Source organism: Egretta garzetta, unplaced genomic scaffold (assembly GCF_000687185.1).
Source record: "Egretta garzetta isolate BGI_Z169 unplaced genomic scaffold, ASM68718v1 scaffold644, whole genome shotgun sequence".
NCBI classification, from domain to species: domain Eukaryota; kingdom Metazoa; phylum Chordata; class Aves; order Pelecaniformes; family Ardeidae; genus Egretta; species Egretta garzetta.
In genome coordinates, this window is record NW_009259452.1 from 248,604 (window position 1) to 266,354 (window position 17,751).

Consider the following 17,751-nt stretch of genomic DNA (forward strand, 5'->3'; position numbering starts at 1 on the left):
GAGATCCAACGGTGGCAGGAGGAATCCAGCTGTGGCTGCCAGGAGCCTGGGCAGGGATCGCTGTGGCCGTGCTGACTGGGAACGGTCCTTCCCTTCTCCCCCGACTCACCTGCCCTCCGATATCACGGCTTTTGGCTCGCAACTTGTTCACCTGGCACTCGGCGATATCAGCCCGTTCTTCAGCCTCTTCCAGCTCATGCTGGGTCTTGCGGCATCGTGAGAGATTGGTGTTTGCCTGCTCTTCCTGAAAGTCATGTGGCGACATCAGTGACATGGACGCAACCTGACGTTGCCCTCTTCTCAACTCACCTGCCCTCCGATATCACGGCTTTTGGCTCGCAACTTGTTCACCTGGCACTCGGCGATATCAGCCCGTTCTTCAGCCTCTTCCAGCTCATGCTGGGTCTTGCGGCATCGTGAGAGATTGGTGTTTGCCTGCTCTTCCTGAAAGTCATGTGGCGACATCAGTGACATGGACGCAACCTGACGTTGCCCTCTTCTCATTAATGAATCAGCACAGTAACATCACCTGCTCGTTAGCCTCACAGCTATGCCCCGCATCACCAGCGCTCCATGCGTTTCTGTCTAGTACTGTCAACCATAGGAACGCTCAGCTGTGGGCAGAATGGTTGGGCCTGCCCAGTCCCAGCTGGGAAAGTTGGCTTGTGTGGCTCCAGAAGTGCCCACTGTGTTGTGAGCCACAAGTCTTTACCAGGTAAGGAATATTCAAAGGCAGAGGCCATACCTGCCCTATCAAACTGATACTCAGTTATTTTAGTGAACTCAGGAGCCCAGACCTTTTGGAACTCACCACCCAGGGCCCACAAAGATTTAAAGAGAGTCCTGCACTCACAGCTTCCTCAGCCTGTTTCTTGTACGCTTTCACTTTTAGCTGAAGCTTGTCCACCAGGTCCTGGAGCCGGAGAATGTTCTTCTTATCCTCTTCAGACTGTGGGAAGTGAAAATCAAGTTGGCCATGGAAGATGGCCCAAGGCGTTGCATGTGAGAGGGCGGAGGGCTTTAAATACCTGGTAAGTGAGCTCCTTCAGCCTTCGCTCATACTTGCGAGCACCTTTCAGCGACTCTATTCCTCGCTTCTGCTCAGCATCCAGCTCATTTTCTAACTCATTAATCTGAAACACAGTACCATGGTGAAGACAGCAAGCTGCCAAGAAGGGCTGATGCTGCTGTAGGGTCCCAGGAGCCAGGGTTCTGCGGGCTAAGGCTGCAGAGAAAGCAACAGCACGGGACAGCATCCCGCAGTGGCTCCTTGGGGCTAGACTGGCTAAAAGCTGCTCACCATGCTGTACTAGCAGTGATGCAGTGTGGGAATCCATAGTTATTTATAGAAGGAACTTTGCTGTGCATACCTGGGGCATTTATAAACAAAATTAGGCTTAAGCCTGTCAGAGAAGAGGAAACTGAAACAGGGAAGGGAGGGTTCTGTCAATGTTCATCAGGTAAATGGGGAAAATCTGTTCCGTTTGTAATCTTCCAGCCCAACTCATCCTCATGAACAGTCTTTAACAGCCTCCCATAGCTCCATGCCTCTTCTGCAGTGTATATAAGCAAAACCTGGACAGCAATGTTTTTATTTCTGTGTGGGTATTTCTTTTCAAAGCCAAGAGCACCTAACTGCCAGTCAGTTGTGCTGCATTTTGGAACAGGAACAGTTGCAGAGTGCAGTGCGTCAGGCCAATGGTCCCTCACACCCGGTGCTCTGCCTCGGGGGGTGCAGCAGCATTTACTGCTCAGGGACAGCATGGACACCCGACCGCTGTCTGCTCCCCGCACACTTGTCCAGCATCCCCAGTCACTAGATTAGAGGTGTAAGGTGGCGTACCTGTGCCTGTTCCCTTGAGTACGTCTGTAAACCTGCTGGTTTCTAATCCCTTTCTGACCCTTCTATCAGCTGCCTCTGCAGCCTCCTATGGCAGCAGGTTCCAGAATTTCACTGCCCACTCTCTAAAGTGCTTCCTTTTATTTCTTTTAAACTGATCTCCGGGAGCAGATCTCCTGATCTGCATTATCTGTCCATACATCTCACATTGTGTGCTTTGATGACCAACCATTCAGCACACATCGTGGTCACTGCTGTCATGGTTCTGTAGACTCTGGTCACATCCCCCTCAGCCATCTCCTCTCCAGAGGGAGGAGTGCTCGCCTTGCCTGCCTCTCCTTGTAAGGGGCCACCCACTCAGCTGCCATTCCCTGTCAGGTCCTTCTGGAGTTGCATAGACCAGAACTGCATGTGGTACATTTAATACGGTGGCAAGTGATGCTCTCTGTCATGTTCTCAGTGCCTTTCATAATGAAGCCCCAAATTTTTTCTCTTTTGGGTTTTTGCTTCTATTGCACATTGAACAGTTTCTGAGGCCTATCATGGACCTCCTGGCTGAGCTGTAATTGCCAGTTCCAAGTTCATCCCCAAGCATGTACGTTTTAAATTATTTTTCCCTAGATAAGTTACCATACATGTCTACCCTGATGTTCATCTGCCACCATTTTTGCCCACTCAATTTTTATGAAGTCATTCTCAAGTTCCTCACCCACAGTGCAATGTTCAATTACTCAGTGTAACTGTCATCAAACCTGCTGGATATACCTGAGGTTATCCCTGCTGTAACCTTCCCAAAAGCTTCCAGTAATCAAGGGCCCACTCAGGAACTTGACTGTAGCCTCCCCTAGCCTTCACCATACCCTCGCCTCTAGTTTCTGGAGTTGCTTCTTTCCACCCTTCAGTGCCAGCTGCTCGGCCTCATCCAGACGGAGCTGCAGGTCCTTCACTGTCTGTTCCAGATTCCTCTTCATCCTCTCCAGGTGGGCGCTGGTGTCCTGCTCCTTCTTCAGCTCTTCTGCCATCAGGGCTGCCTGTTGTAGTGCACAGTTATGTTACAAATGTGCCTCCCCATCCCTGGCAGTTCTGCGCTCTCCCTGGGAGCAGTGCCCAGCTTCACGTTGGTGTACGGCTCTCCACATTCCCAGTCAGTGCCTGTGGCTTTGCTGGGGGTCTGTCATATGAAGGGGATCACTGTTCCTCAGTATCTGTTCTTCTAAAACTACTCTGCCTTGGGGAATGGGCAAGGTTGACGACAAGAAAAAGATAATTGAGGCATGCAAATGACTCAGTGCCAAAGTTTCATTTTTTAAGTCAGTGGAAATGAGGGGCATCCTGAAAGCATCACCAGCCAGCACTCCGCATCTCGGGGCTCCCAAATGATTTTGAATATCTGGCTGTTTCTTACCTAGACTTGCCAAAGAGTCAGACTCCTACGCAGTTTTTGTCAATGAAATTAACCTGAGTACCTTGAACTACAATGAAAGCTTGTGCCTGCTGAGATCCTCAGAGGCTGGGATAGATAGCTGTCACCAGCATGACAGGGCAGAGAGGGCCGGGGGAAGCCTGCAGCACTGCCATGGACGGGCAACCAAAACTAGTCACAGGACTTCAGGGCCCAGCACACCGTGACCTGATGCAATAGTTTAACCGTTTTCTGTTTCATTTCCATATACCTTTCCTAGATAGTCTTTACGATTTGTTTCTTCTGATGCTTTGGAACCATAGCCTTGTTTAAATGAAACATATCTATTCTCTCTTTTTATTTATTACATGTCTAACATTTGTATAGCAGCATGCTTCATTTTAGTCGTAATTTCTGCTTTTCTGGGCTGTGTCATAACAGGACTTGTTTCAGACTACTCTGTTCCTACTGCAGTTTTGCCACTGTCTGTTCTATCTGGTCTATTACACTTATCCTGGAAGCAAAAGAGAATATGGGGATGGACAAGCGGAGACAGGATGCCTCTTCAATACAGGCTGTTGGCAGAATGTGAATAGGGGACCTGGACTGAAGTGGTCTTCTGTGGCAAGCAGCAGGGCAGAGGCTGCGGGAGGCCCATGTGGGGGGGATTGTGCATCACCAATATTTCCTGTTCCTATGTTGCAGACTTGGTTTTCCTCTGCCTGATTGCTGCCTTTCTAAAGTGTAAGTGACCACAGTAGTATAAAAGGGAAGAGGGGTGAGCAAGAGGACTCACATCTGTGATGGCTTTCTTTGCTTTCTCCTCTGCATTTCTGGCTTCCTGAATGCTGTCCTCGACTTCATTCTGTAAATGAGTAATGTCCACTTCCAGTCTCTTCTTGGTGTTGAGGAGACTTGTGTTCTGTTGGGACAGTCAGAAGAGAGGTCATTCCTGCACCATTTCATGCCACTCCCGCATGCCTACTGTAAAGGAGACACCAAATACCTGGGAGTGGAGAAGCTGCACTCGCTCACTGGCATCCGTCAGCTCCTGCTCAGAAACCCTCCGGGCTCGCTCTGTCTGCTCCATAGCAGCTCTCATCTCCTCCATTTCTGTTGTCATCAGATTGTTCCTGCGCTCTACCATAGCAAGCTGCTCCTTCAGGTCGTCATTCTCTCTCAAAGCATCATCCAAATGGAGCTGTGAATCCTTTGAAGGTGAAAGCACCATGAGGCTCAGAGGCAAGCAGAGTGGGTGGCAAAGATGTGTGGGACAGTAGCCCTTGTGGTCCCTACCTTGAGTTGCCCTTGCACAGCTCTGAGGTGCTTTTGTGTCTCTGCTACCTGACAGTTGGCATGGCTCAGCTGTATTTCCATGTCATTCAGGTCTCCCTCCGTCTTCTTTTTCAGCCTCAAAGCATCATTTCTGCTTCTGATCTCAGCATCCAGCGTGGTCTGCATAGACTCTAATACCCTCTGGTGATTCCTCTTCAGCTGTTGAATTTCCTCATCTTTCTCTGCACTCCTTCTATCAACATCTGACTTCACCTGGTTCAGCTCCAGCTGAACACGTAAGATTTTTCCTTCTTCATGTTCTAAAGAGCCCTGGAAGGGTTGAAATAATATCATTTGTCTCTCTAGTGTCCATTACTGGGAAATGCCCATGCAGAATTTTGACACTTTCTAGCCAGTAATGCAGATATATTTGCCTTGCTGTGGACCTTTAGAAAAGGCCTAGCACTGAAAGAGCTGACTGCTAGTCCCATACACAGGAGTCATTGTACCTCAGTTGGATATTAATCAGTGATTTAGGAATAAGACTCCTTAGGAAAATGCCTCCAATATCACAAGGTCTGGGCACCGAGGGCTACGTTGACACTGCAGAGATAACAGAACACATGCAAACATGAAACAGGACAGCCAAGCTTCATGCTCAGCAGCAGCTTGCCTTCTCTTGCATCTCCATGTTGAATTCTGCTGCTTAGGGGCTCTGCACTTAGTCCCACCCCAGTGACTGTGTGGGCACGTTCCCTTTCTGTACGGCCTTTTCCCTTTGATACGCCTATCCTCTAGCTTTAGATGCCTAGGAGTTAAAAGCCCAAGGCTGGGTCTTTACAACCAGTGGGAAGAAATAAGCACATCCAGAGAATGAACCAGTTGATGCAGCCTTGGCATCCCTTTTAAGAACAGACCCTCCAGAGATGCCTGTTTCTCCTTTTTGATTTTAGAATGAACTTATAGTGACTAATCCAGGGTTAGACTGATGACATTTAGATGCATAAATCAGAGCAGATGGATTTGCATATTTGCATGGCCACTATAACTCTTGCTTCTACTGCCCGCCCATCTAGTGAAACCTAAAGATTAGAGATGTGTCAGTTGTTTTTTATTTCTTTTTGTACCTAAGGGGAGTTACAGAGAAAATAAGGTGAGGCTTTTCTTGGTGGTGGACAGCAAAAAGACAAAAGGCAACAGTCAAAAGTTGATACAAGGGAAATCCTGACTGCATACAAGGATAAAAATGTTTTCCCATGAGAGTGATACTTCATTTGAAAAGGTTGTCCATCCCTGGAAATTTTAAGGACCAATTAGACAAGGCTTTGGGCAACCTAATATAGCTTGGAAGTTAGCCCTGCTTTGAGCAGGAGGTTGGACTAAAGACCTCCAGAGATCCTTTCCAACGTAAGTTAATACTGTGTCTCTGTGTTTGAGCTATGCTCTAGGTACACCATGGGCAGCTCCATGAAATTGTCTCAAAGACATTTTGTGGAGAATCAGGTATGATCATACAGAAGTCATAAAAGCTTTTCCAAGAGATCATCAGGGCAGGTAGGGGACAAAAGGCAGAATCTAGACAAGAGGGAACTGAAAGAGCTGCAATCTGGCATGGATCAGGAAAAAAGTAAGATTTAAAGTTACGAAGAGCTGAGGGGTAGCCAAAGACACTAAGGAAGACTGAGAAATCATGGAATGTCTTACTGACTCCTATGCACTGAAAGGGGAGGAACTGAAGAGATACAATCTTAGTTATCTTCAGTGTTCAGCTTTCTTTGAAGAGGAGGTGACATTGAGAAGACTTTTAGGTACGGATTAGACCTGCTCTGAAAAAATCCATGATTAATTTGACTAGAAAACAAAAATTGTCAGAGTTTTGAAATACAAATGACATTTCTTCAGCCTTTCACAGGAGCAAATTCAAACAGGTGGTGCCAAATGAGCTCAATTTTAGTCTGGGACTGAGTGTTTTTGTGCATGATGGCACAGCAAGGAATGCCACATGGGTGAGGGAGAGGAGCAGTCCCTAAGCTATTCGGTGTGCCTGTGCTCTCGTCCTGCACCTTTGTGATGGTATCAGGATCAACAGGAATATATAATCTCCAAATTTTCTCCATTCATGATCTTTCTAAAAACAAGCCCCCTGATTCAAGACACTTGCCTCTGCTTCTTCTAATGCTGCTTGAAGGTCACACTTTTCTTGCTCAATTTGCTTCTTTGCTTTCTCCAGCCCATGATTAGCTTTTCCAGATTCAGCAATCTGTTCAGTCAGATCAGAAATTTCCTCTGCAACACAGAAAACACACACTCGACTCTCTTTAGATAATGTTGTCAATGGCACCTGCAATTGCTGTGTGGCGATGGGAGTGATGTAAGAGAGAATGATGTAACGTGATGCAGCAGTGAGGAGAAATAATAGGTCTTGTCACATGTGCAATCTTTATTTCTGATTACCCGCTATTTCCAGCTCAGTGTGCAATGTGAAAATGAGAGGTCCCGACTGGAGTGAGCTCAGAGAATAATGTCGACTTCCTCTGTGCAGTGAAATTACATCCCCAGAGACAGTCCTGGCTGCCTCCTGTCTTTATCCTCAGATATTCCCCGGGGACCGTTCAGCTCACAAAAAGGAACTGAGCTGCATTTTCTTTATACCGTTAGCTTGCTTATTAAATGCCAATCTGTTGTGACACAGCTGCATGGTCCTCTAATAATCAGGAGACAGACAACAGCCCTCCAGATTTTTTTTCTAATGTCAGTGGCTGAAGTAATCTGAAAAAAATGAGTATCTGGTTTTATCATAATTTCTGTCCATCCAGTTAATTTGGTCCGTATCCATGACTGGGATTATTATGGTATGAGGGAGGAAGTAGGATGCTGCGATGAGCTGTAGGCATGTGCTTACAGGTGACTGTGATCAGCTGACCAGGAAAGAAAGTTGCCTAACCTGAGCTTTGTGGGAAAATCATAAAGAACAGAACCCTGGGAAGAGGCAGAACTCTAGTAGCCCAGAAACATGGAAGCATCTTAGGACTCATGGTGGATCCCAACCAATAGAGAGACTTACGCTGGAGGTTCTTGTTTTCCCGTCTGACAGTCTCAGCCTGATCAAGCATTTCTTCATAGGCATTCTTCATCCGGAAGATCTCAGTGCTAAGAGAACGAGACTCCTTCTGGGCAGCTTCCAGCTCAGCCTGACTCTCCTGGTACTTCTGCTTCCATTCAGCCACGACCTGCAGTGACAGGAGCATAAGAATGACCCCTTCTGCAGCACTCCCGTCTGCACTTCTACAGGACAAGAACCCAAGAGGCATGGCCTGTCTTACAATCTTTTGCTTTGGACTGTTCCCTGCCCGTAACAATCAATTCACTGTGATACATACTCTGGCTGTTTTGGTGGAAGCTACTTAAATTGTCCTCTTCAGCCAGCATACCCCAAGCTCTCAGGCAGGAGTTAGGTTTGACACCAGCCTGGACACAATGTGGTTACTCTGAATGAGGCTGTGTGAGCTTTTTTATTATTGCAGGAGCCAGTGGCCTTGCATTCAGCCCCCAAAGAAAGACGATGTTCTGCAGACTGTCTTGTTTGATACCACAACCCTGCAGGGCATCTTCTTTAGCACATTCACCTAATTCACGCACACAAGGCTACTGGGCATTCAGGCACAGAACTGTGCAACATCACTTGGTTAAACAGTGTTGATTCTTTTAAATGTTATTAAAGGCAGGAACTCTGTAAAGGAGTCTGAGGCTGCCTAACCCCAATACAAGGCTGGCAGACCAGCAAAAGGTGAAAGCCAGGGCTTTTTATCTTGCATGTGAATACTTGCTCCATTTGCTTGATCAAAGACTAGATATGGAACCTCCCAATCCCCCTCACAAAGACTTCATGCTTTTTAAAACTGTCAGAAAGCTACTTTGCTGTTTGCTGTGGTCATCTGGGGTTACTCACTGTGACTTTATCATTACTATATGTCCCATTGTGGGCTCCTCACCATAGCTGTGCTTTGGGTAAAATGTGATTTATCTTACTGTGAGCTCAGAATTTTCATAATTTCAGAATTTGGCCTGGCCTATCAAATGTCTAATGATGTTCAGATCTGTCAGGCTCTTTGAATGAACCTTGTCAAAATTCTTCTGCTTTTTATCAAATGCTGCGCAGGCTGCGTTCAACCTCTCCACATCGATCATGAGGTCATCCACTTCCCCCTGCAGCCTCTGCTTGGTCTTCTCCAGTGAAGCACACTTTGAGTTGACAGCCTCAGTCTGCTCCTCTGACTCCTGCAGGCGCTGAGCAAGCTTCTTTCTGCAGGATGAGACAATCGGTGCTGAGAGAAAGAAAATTCTGATGTTCTCAGGAAATGGATGGCAAGGGAGTTTGTCATGGGAGAAATGGGCAGAGAGAGCGACATAGAAAGCTGTGGTGGTGTGAACAGAGACCATTGGTAGGAGCCTGGATGAGCCAGCACGTTGGAGTGGTGCACAGGCTGGGAGAGCACGTACCAAAGGGGTGAGCTATACCAATGTGGAGAGGATCCAGAAACACACTTTCAATATGGGCAGTGTAAAGAATGTGATTTTTCAACTGCTGTGATTAACACCATGGTTAATGCACTGGAATTCTTCCTGTAGACACTCATAAGCCTGTACTCCTCCTCCTCCTTTAAACTCCCCTTTTCACTCCTAACACATTACAAAGCATGCTGCTCTGCATATCCCCACTACAAGCATATTCCGGTTTCCTCCAGTTCCTTCTCACACTTATACTTAAATATCCTTCTACTTGCTCCATCCCTCCACGTACTTGGCCTCCTCCAGCTCCTCTGTGCGCTGGATAGCATCCGTCTCGTATTTGTTTCTCCACTGGGCTACTTCGCTGTTTGCCTTGGACAGGGCACGCTGCAGCTCCCCCTTGGCTTCCTGCTCCTCCTCATATTGTTCCCCGCGCCAGTCACAGTCGTGGCGCGCAGACTGCAAGGCGTGGGCCAGGGCGCTCTTGGCCTGGGTAGTTAAAATAATACAAATTGTCAAAACATTAACAATTTTTGCAAGGATTTTTTTACTGTATTTTGATAAAATCTCCACATGTCACTGCCCATGTGCAACAGTTGCAAGAGTAATAGAAGGAGCAAAGTGAATCGCATTAGGGACTCTGTTTCAGGCTTGATGCTGTTAAACATGACCAGGTGCTTGTCCATGTTGTCTGGCTTGCTGCCTCCCAAACACATCTGCACCAAGTGCTTCAGGCAGACACAAGAAATCCAGCAACAGACAAGGTGGGAATTATTTCTCAAGTTTCCCGGTAAGCTTTTCAGGTAGAATTTGGTGTTTATCTGAAGGTGGAAGAAATTTTGAACTGCTCTGTCATGTCTAACCCTGGGTATGCCTGCACCCTTCTTTTGTCTGCTCCTGTTTTCTCTGCCTCGGGGATTTCCTGTAGCACAAGGTATCCACACAGAGCTATTTTCACTCAATTCTCTCACGTTTTTGAACTTCAGAAAGCATGATGAGAGGGACTTAAACTGCCTTCCTTATTTCATTTTAAATGTCTCTTTTCTGTGTTATACTCCAAGGCAAAGTTCAAAAGTTTCACTGTTCTCTGAGGAGAAATCTCATTTATTGTTTTAGGTCATCGATGTATTTTACAACTTGTTGGTACAAATTAAAACAAGTCACCTTATTTTCTTCCTCTAGTTGCCTCTTCAGCTCTTCTGTCTGCTGAGTGAAAGCATGTTTGCCTCGAGTCAGCTGCGAAATCAAGGACTCCTTCTCCTCCAGCTGCCGAGCAAGTTCACCTAGCAAGAAAACATTTATTCTTTTAGACATAGATATGAGATGTAAAATGTACGAATGAGAAGAGCTAGCCATGTGGAAGGTGATTACAAGACATAATGTGGTAAAATGAAGGGAGAGTAGCAATTTCATTCCCACCAGCAGGAAAAAGCTATCAAAGAGAAACGTTGTACTGGCATCAAAGGAAAGGGGATGAACTGACCACACACACACTCATTCATTTTGATTGACAGTGCTTCTTTTGGTTTGGCTTTGTGATTCCTTGGGTGGAATTTCTATGACTGCCACCAGGAGGAATTTCTCCAAGTCTGAGTTTTGTTCAGATCACCCAGTGATGAATATATTAGAAAATACAGAAATATTCAGAAATTATATTTGGCAGATGAGTATTACAGTTCATCTAGGGACACACCATTCTCAGTCTGCAGGCGTGTTTTCTGTGTGTTCAGATCATTGATTAATCGCATATGCTCATCATCTTTGGTTCTGACTTCACTGAACTGGTCTTCGAGAGCTCGGCACATCTTTTCCAGATTGCTCTGTTAAGAGACAGAAAACATATCCTTCAGCTCATCTAATTGTTCGGAAAAACAATGGTAGTGATGAGAAATGTTTCTTCCTGTGCAGCAACCTTGGCTTTGGAGACAGACTCCATGTTACTGGCCAAGTCATCAATCTCCATCTTCAGCTCACTCTTCTCCTTCTCCAGCTTCTGCTTCACTCGTTGCAGGTTGTCGATCTGCTCCCCAAGCTCAGCTGTGCTGTCCGCATGCTTCTTCCGCAGAGTGGCAGCCATGGCTTCATGCTGCAGCGTGGCCTCTTCGAGGTCACGACGCATCTTCTGAAATTCTGCCTCACGCTTCTTGTTCATCTCTATCTGAGCTGCGGTCGCCCCTCCTGCTTCTTCCAGGCGCTCGCTGATCTCCTCTAGCTCCCTCGAGAGGTCAACTCGCTGCTTTTCAGTCTTTGCACGGATTGCACGTTCAGCCTCAATTTCTTCCTCCAATTCCTCTATTCGAGCCTGTGAAAGTAAATTGGTTAAATGAGGGCTTCTGAATAGACAGATTTAAAATTATCATTAAGGAATAAAGAGCAAATATTCACATCCATTTGTATCAACATAGAGAGGGAAGCACCACTAGAAGTTTCATTGAATTGTGTCCTAGGACACGCAATATTCAGTTTGGGAACAACAGTGAATACAAACATCTGATATTTCTTTTTATGTTATAGCTCAGAATGGATTTATTGTGTTATGAAGGATCTAGTATTGCACCTTTCTGAGGAAATAGGGAATGTGTCACTGGAAACTGTAAAGGAATGTGAGTTTCTTAGAAATTTCCCAAAGGTCAGGCCAAAACAAAGCAGCGTCCTCTCTCCATCAGCAAACAAGAGGAACCTTGAGATGAGCAACCATGGGATAATGGCACTGAAGAGAACTGTCTTCCTGGGGCTGCATTTAGAAGGTGATCTCTGTCCCAATTGTGACAGTTCATGTCACATTCTACTGTTTTCTTAGAGAAGTAATACTCAGTGGCTTCACTACTGTTATAACTCAGTACCTGATCCATTTTCAAAGCCTGACACAAGCTTCACTTAAGAAATTTCTTACAAAGTTATGTATGATGAGGGGCCAGAGCTTCTGTAAAAGTGCCCTGAGATGGGAACAGCACCCAGAATCCATGGTAATTGTTTTATTCATATGTAGGAAAAACTACTTTTGTAGAACAGTATAAGAAGAAATATTGATTAATTCTAAGGAACTTTGTCTCAGCTACTGAAAATATCAGTAACTCTTAGACTTTACCTGAAGCTCCTTGATTTTCTTTTGCAGCTGAGAACTTTGAGCCTGCTCATCTTCAATTTTACTTTGCAGCTGGCTAATTTCAAAATCCTTTCTGTCAAAGAACAAGAATGCAAATTCAATACAGTTCAGATAAAATCTGAATTTTATAATTCAGACCTTAAAAAGTCAGTGCTATACTTTTTTAGCCTGTCATCCATCTGTTGCTTATCATTTTCCAGATCCATGATGGAATCCTGAGACATTTTCAGATCTCCCTCCAGTTTTCTCTTAGCTCTCTCAAGGTCCATTCTCAGTTTCTTCTCTTGTTCTAGAGATCCTTCAAGCTAAAACACACAAAACATACTTTGAAACACATAAATTGTACTTTGACAGTAACTACTCTTGATTGGAAAATCTAACTAGACTTGTAAATTGATGAATAGAGAAAACAATCAGATCCTGTATATACCTCTCATCTCCACCATGCTCTCACTGCAAGATGGGGAAGTATGATTTGGTTTCAGATCTTAAGCTGTCCACAGCTTGGCTGCACACAGTTCAAATGCAAGTTTTTGAAGTTGAAATACAAGTTTTTAAAAAATACATAAATTCAAATTTTCCAGTGGCTGCAGTTTCTAGGGTATATACTGCTAAATATTGACAAATTCCTGGTGTTGATAACTTGCTGGAGTATATCCACACCACACAGTAAGAGACCACAAATAACTGCAGCAAACTTCAAACTGCTCCAGCTAACTGGTTAAAATGGGGCACAGAAGTCTACAATGCTGAAATACCCAGTGATGAAGATGGTTTAAATAGGCAGGGAAAGATGACAGATGTACTGGATCACACAGTACCCTGTCAACTGGCAATGATTTATTGGCTGAAATTATTAGAGCTGGCTTGGCTGCTTTAGCTGTTTCTGGTACTCCCAACTACAGAGTTCTAGTCTCTTCTAATCCATCAGAGCATCCACCTACACAAGCCAAGAACTTTTTCTTACATCATCTACTTGCTGCTCCAGTTTGGTCTTGGTTTTGGTGAGTGTGCTGACTTTGTCTTCCTCAACTTGCAAGTCATCCAGTGTCTGCTGGTGGGCTTCCTGGAGGGCCTTTTTCTCCTTAGTAAGTTTAGAAATATTTTCATCCAGAGCTGCCATCTCTTCAGTAAGATTCTTAACCTGTTAGACAGCCAACATTCATACTATGAGGGAGTGCTTTGAGAAAGAACAGAATGAGAATACAGTGAGTGCACTCTTGCAAAATCTTGCCCTCCACAGAAAGTCTCTATCATTCATAATGAGGATAGCAACAAGCGCCATACCTGACAGTCACACCTCTCTGGTCCTGCAATGGTGGAAATTCTTGCTTTAGTTCTTTTTGACTACCATCCCTATCCTGATGAATTCTATAGTGGAACATGTGCTAAATCTTCACTTGCCTCTGCAAGCTTTTCCCACTGGGATTGATAAAAGGCCTCTGAGTTGCCTTGCTCAAAAAACGTATTTCCTGCCTATGATATATTCGCTAGGCAAACAGCTGTAAATTCTCAGCAAGTGAGGTTCTTTAAAAAGATATTATCAAGTGCCAAGCATAGCCAAAGATATATTAAGTTTTCCATAAATGTGAAAGGAACATAATAACATGGCAAAGACCCCTATGCCCGTGGAGCAGGTGATCACAGATTTAGGGCATGAGCTTCCAACGGCTGCTGGACACACCAGCTCTGCTAGCTTCATCTTGGAAACTTATTCCTTGTACTTCAGTGGAGCACTGCACACTAACACCTCATCTCAAATGCATCAGGTGCTGTGCATTAGCCTGCCTGTCCCTTGCTTCCCATTTGTCTCATTCGGATGGGAAAGCCTGACAGTAGGGATAAGGAAAGTCCATGCTGCCAAGTGCTTTAGCTATATGGCCCTGATGTCTGATAAAACACTCTCTCATTCTAAAACCCAGCACCAGATAGATTTTCTCAAGGTATTAGTCTAGAAATATCCAACATATCCATAATTGCAAACTTAGGATCCAGCGTTGTTCTCAGTGATGGCAGTGAAGGGAACCTCAAGGCTGTAATTACATCTCTGCTAGTATTGTTTCCACAGCAGGACTGAACAGTCACCACAGACATGGGCTTTTGAATTCTAACATATATATCCCGATTCTGTTTCTTCACATTGATTGTTGAGTTGTATGTGAAGAGACCTGTGCTTTTACTGGGAGACAAATGAGTTAGTGACTGCCTGATACAGACTCTCCTCGCTACACTGACAGTCTGAACCTTAGAAGTCAGGAAGAACTCTCATCGTATCATCAAGTCAATGGAAGGAAAGGATGTCCAGCCTAGCTGAGACCTGGGCTTCTTAAATATAAGAGAATTATATGAAAACATTTGACATCTACCAAATCCGTTCTCCTCAATGCATGTGAGAAAGGACCAGCATAACCGTTCTGTGCTCACAAGTCACTGGTCCTCCATTATCCACAGGGGACACAAATACACTGGTTCCTTATCACTGCAAATAGCCAAATATGGAAATTCTCTATCAAGCACCATAACAACCCCTTAACTCTTTTTGAACTGTCACAAAAAATACATTTTTCCCTAGAGGAAGTTATAATTTTAACAAAAAGTTTTCTGTCACAGGTGATTAAGTGGCAATGCCTCCCTCCTATGCCCTGGGCACACATCACTTCCATTCAGAGCACTTAGGAATGACTGCACATTCCCACAAAACTGAAAACTGTCTGGGGAAGAATAATTTCCCAGATTCCTCTCTCACCTTATTCTCTGTTGCATGCTTCTCCTTTTCCACTTTGGCCAGAGTCAGTTCAAGATCATCAATATCTTTCTTCAGCTCAGAGCACTCATCTTCAAGTTTCCTCTTCTTTGCTGTCAGTTCAGCATTTGTCTCCTCTTCATCCTCCATTCTTTCACTTAGTTCTTTAATTTTAGCTTCCAGCTGGATTTTACTTTTGATGAGTCCTTCACATCTCTCTTCAGCATCGGCTAGATTTTCACTCTCCTGTCAGAACATGTTGAAGGCATGTTATATTTATTATAATAATCACAAAACACAACATATGTTGTTCAAGTCCCATCTCCAGGAAACAGATTACACAAGTCAGGGCAGAAGTTCCTATGCAAATCACAGTAAGGCACAGGGTTAGATTGTGAGGAAATCATCCTGCTCAGTCATGGCTAAGTAAGTGAACTGTAATCCCAGGGTAGAGACACTCCCTTTCAGCTGGTCAGATGGTGTGACTGCAATACCATGCAATAGAATCACAGGGTTCACTCATAACAAGGAGCCTGCAAGGGGTCAGTGAGGTAAATAGGTGGGGAGCAAGCTGGATTTCATGGAAGCATGATCTTAGACGTGGATTTGTAAAATATATAGCATTTCAAAGTCATCTGTCATAGGGTGTTGGACGATTCTATCTTTAGTAAACTCCTCCAAATCTAATGACACAGGTCAGACTGTCTCTTCCCAAACTTATTCTCCCACTTTATTCACATGAGACTAACCTTGCTCCTGTCATGCTCTAACCTCTCCCTTATCAAGACAGGGTCAAACTCGACCTAAATTGTAGCCTGCAACTTTTACTATAACTAACATTTTGAGACACACTATTAACCAATAAAATTTTGTCTAAATTTATGCTACTATGATGTATTCTAGGCAGAATACCAGAAAAGGTGTCTGTTGCCTCCCAGAAGAGTTACGTCTAGAAGCCATCACTGCAGTAACAGAAGCTGGTATGTTTAATTCTCTCTCAGATTCTGACTGAAGCCCACGATGCACTGAAAATCATGGCTAGTGAGTGTCCATCTTCTGAGGACATACTTGGAGAAGATGGTGATTGAGGAATCCTTCAAGCAGGGTTGATATAAATTCCCCCAGGAAATGGGACTTAGGGAGGAGACAGCAAGGACTCTTCCAGTAATGAAACAGTGAGAAACTGGGAGTTGAGAAAGAGTCAGCACACTTGAGGGCAATGATCATAGGTTAGGACTTATTTTATGTTCTAAAATATGAAATCTGAGTGCTTGGAAAGGCATCCTAACCTGGAAGTTAGTTAACCTAGTTAAACCTGGGCTGCTTGCTTTTTTTTTTGCTTACCATACGTGAAGGCGTTAAAGTGAAGCCTCCAATGGTTGTAAACTAGATGGATTCTAGAGAACAGAGCATGAAGTACCAAGAAGGGTACAAAGAAACTCAGAAAACTGGGTCAGTTTAAGTCAAAATTCTGAAGAAGGATTCAGGTGATGAATCTGATCTTCAGCATGCACAGGTACAGCCTTGGTGCTTGAAGCAATGCCAGACTCTTGTCAAAAGATTGCCATTATGGAAACTTGGTGGGATGAATCCCACGACTGGAATGTAGCTATTGATGGCTACAGGCTGTTCAGAAGGGACAGGCGAGGAAGGAGAGGTAGAGGCATTGCCTTTTACATCAAGAAATCATTACAGTGTGAAGAGCTGTCCCTGAAGAATAGCCATGAGCAGATCGAAAGCTTATGGGTAAGAATCAGAGAGAGAGGCAACAAAGGGAACCTGGTGGTTGGTGTCTACCACAGGCCGCCAGATCAAGAGGAGCTGACTGATGAAGCCTTCTTCCTTGAACTCCAAGAGGCTTCGCGCTCACAGGCTCTTGTCCTAGTGGGGGACTTCAACCACCCTGACATCTGCTGGAAAACCAACACAGCAACCTGTAGGCAATCCAGCAGATTTTTTGAATGCATCAGGCACCGGTAGAGTTCACGCTCCTGAGGGAAATGGGAAGAACAAAGAGTATAGTCAGGACCCTGAATTTTAGAAAAGCAAACTTCCAGATCCTCAAGGAGATAGTGAGAAGGACTCCCTGGGAAACGGTCCTCAGGGACAGGGGAACAGAACAGAGCTGGCAGATCTTTAAGGATGTGATCAACAGAGCACAAGAGCTGTCAATCCCTAGGTGTAAGAAATCAGGCACAGAAGGGAAGAGACTGGCATGGCTGAGACGGGAGATGCTGGTCGAACTAAGGAGGAAGAGGGAACTGCACAGGCAGTGGAAGCAGAGATAGGCATCCTGGGAAGAGTATAGGGACACTGCCCGGTTGTGTAGGGATGGGGTCAGGAAGGCCAAGGCGCAGCTGGAACTAAACTTGGCAAGAGATGCGAAGAATAACAAGAAGGGTTCCTACAGGTATTTCAGCCAGAAAAGGATGGTTAAAGAAAGCGTACCCCCGCTGATGAGCGAGACCGGCAAGCTGGTAACAGCAGATGAGGAGAAGGCTGAGGTACTCAACAACTTTTTTGTCTCTCACTGGCAACCTCTCTCCTCACCCCTCCCGAGTTGATGGATTGCATGAGGGGGAACGGGAGGGTAAAACCCCTCCCTCTGTAAGAAAAGATCAGGTTTGTGACCACCTGAGGAACCTCCGGTATCAATACAGGCTGTGGGAAGAAAGGATCGAGAGCAGCCCTGCCGAGAGGGACTTGGGGGTACTGAGGGACGAAAAGCTGGACATGAGTGTGTAATGTGTGCTGGCACCCCAGAAGGCCAACCGTACCCTGGGCTGCATCAGGAGAAGCGTGGCCAGCAAGTCAAGGGAGGGGATTCTGCCCCTTTGCTCTGCTCTGGTGAGGCCTCACCTGGAGTACTCGGTCCA

At 45.3% G+C, this 17,751-nt stretch overlaps 1 protein-coding gene across 1 annotated transcript in view; it reads right to left on the reverse strand.

Annotated features, from left to right (window-relative positions):
* Positions 1–300: 300 nt before the first annotated feature.
* Positions 301–17,751, reverse strand: part of LOC104124785 (myosin-1B-like) — an 83,793-nt gene continuing 66,342 nt past the window's right edge. Inside the window, 18 exon segments of the mRNA XM_035892719.1 lie at positions 301–444; positions 854–949; positions 1,029–1,133; positions 2,701–2,871; positions 4,039–4,164; positions 4,249–4,452; positions 4,539–4,847; positions 6,679–6,803; positions 7,582–7,747; positions 8,637–8,820; positions 9,319–9,515; positions 10,191–10,309; positions 10,720–10,846; positions 10,939–11,328; positions 12,115–12,205; positions 12,292–12,437; positions 13,100–13,276; positions 14,879–15,121. Coding sequence (XP_035748612.1) covers positions 301–444; positions 854–949; positions 1,029–1,133; positions 2,701–2,871; positions 4,039–4,164; positions 4,249–4,452; positions 4,539–4,847; positions 6,679–6,803; positions 7,582–7,747; positions 8,637–8,820; positions 9,319–9,515; positions 10,191–10,309; positions 10,720–10,846; positions 10,939–11,328; positions 12,115–12,205; positions 12,292–12,437; positions 13,100–13,276; positions 14,879–15,121 — 3,120 coding nt within the window.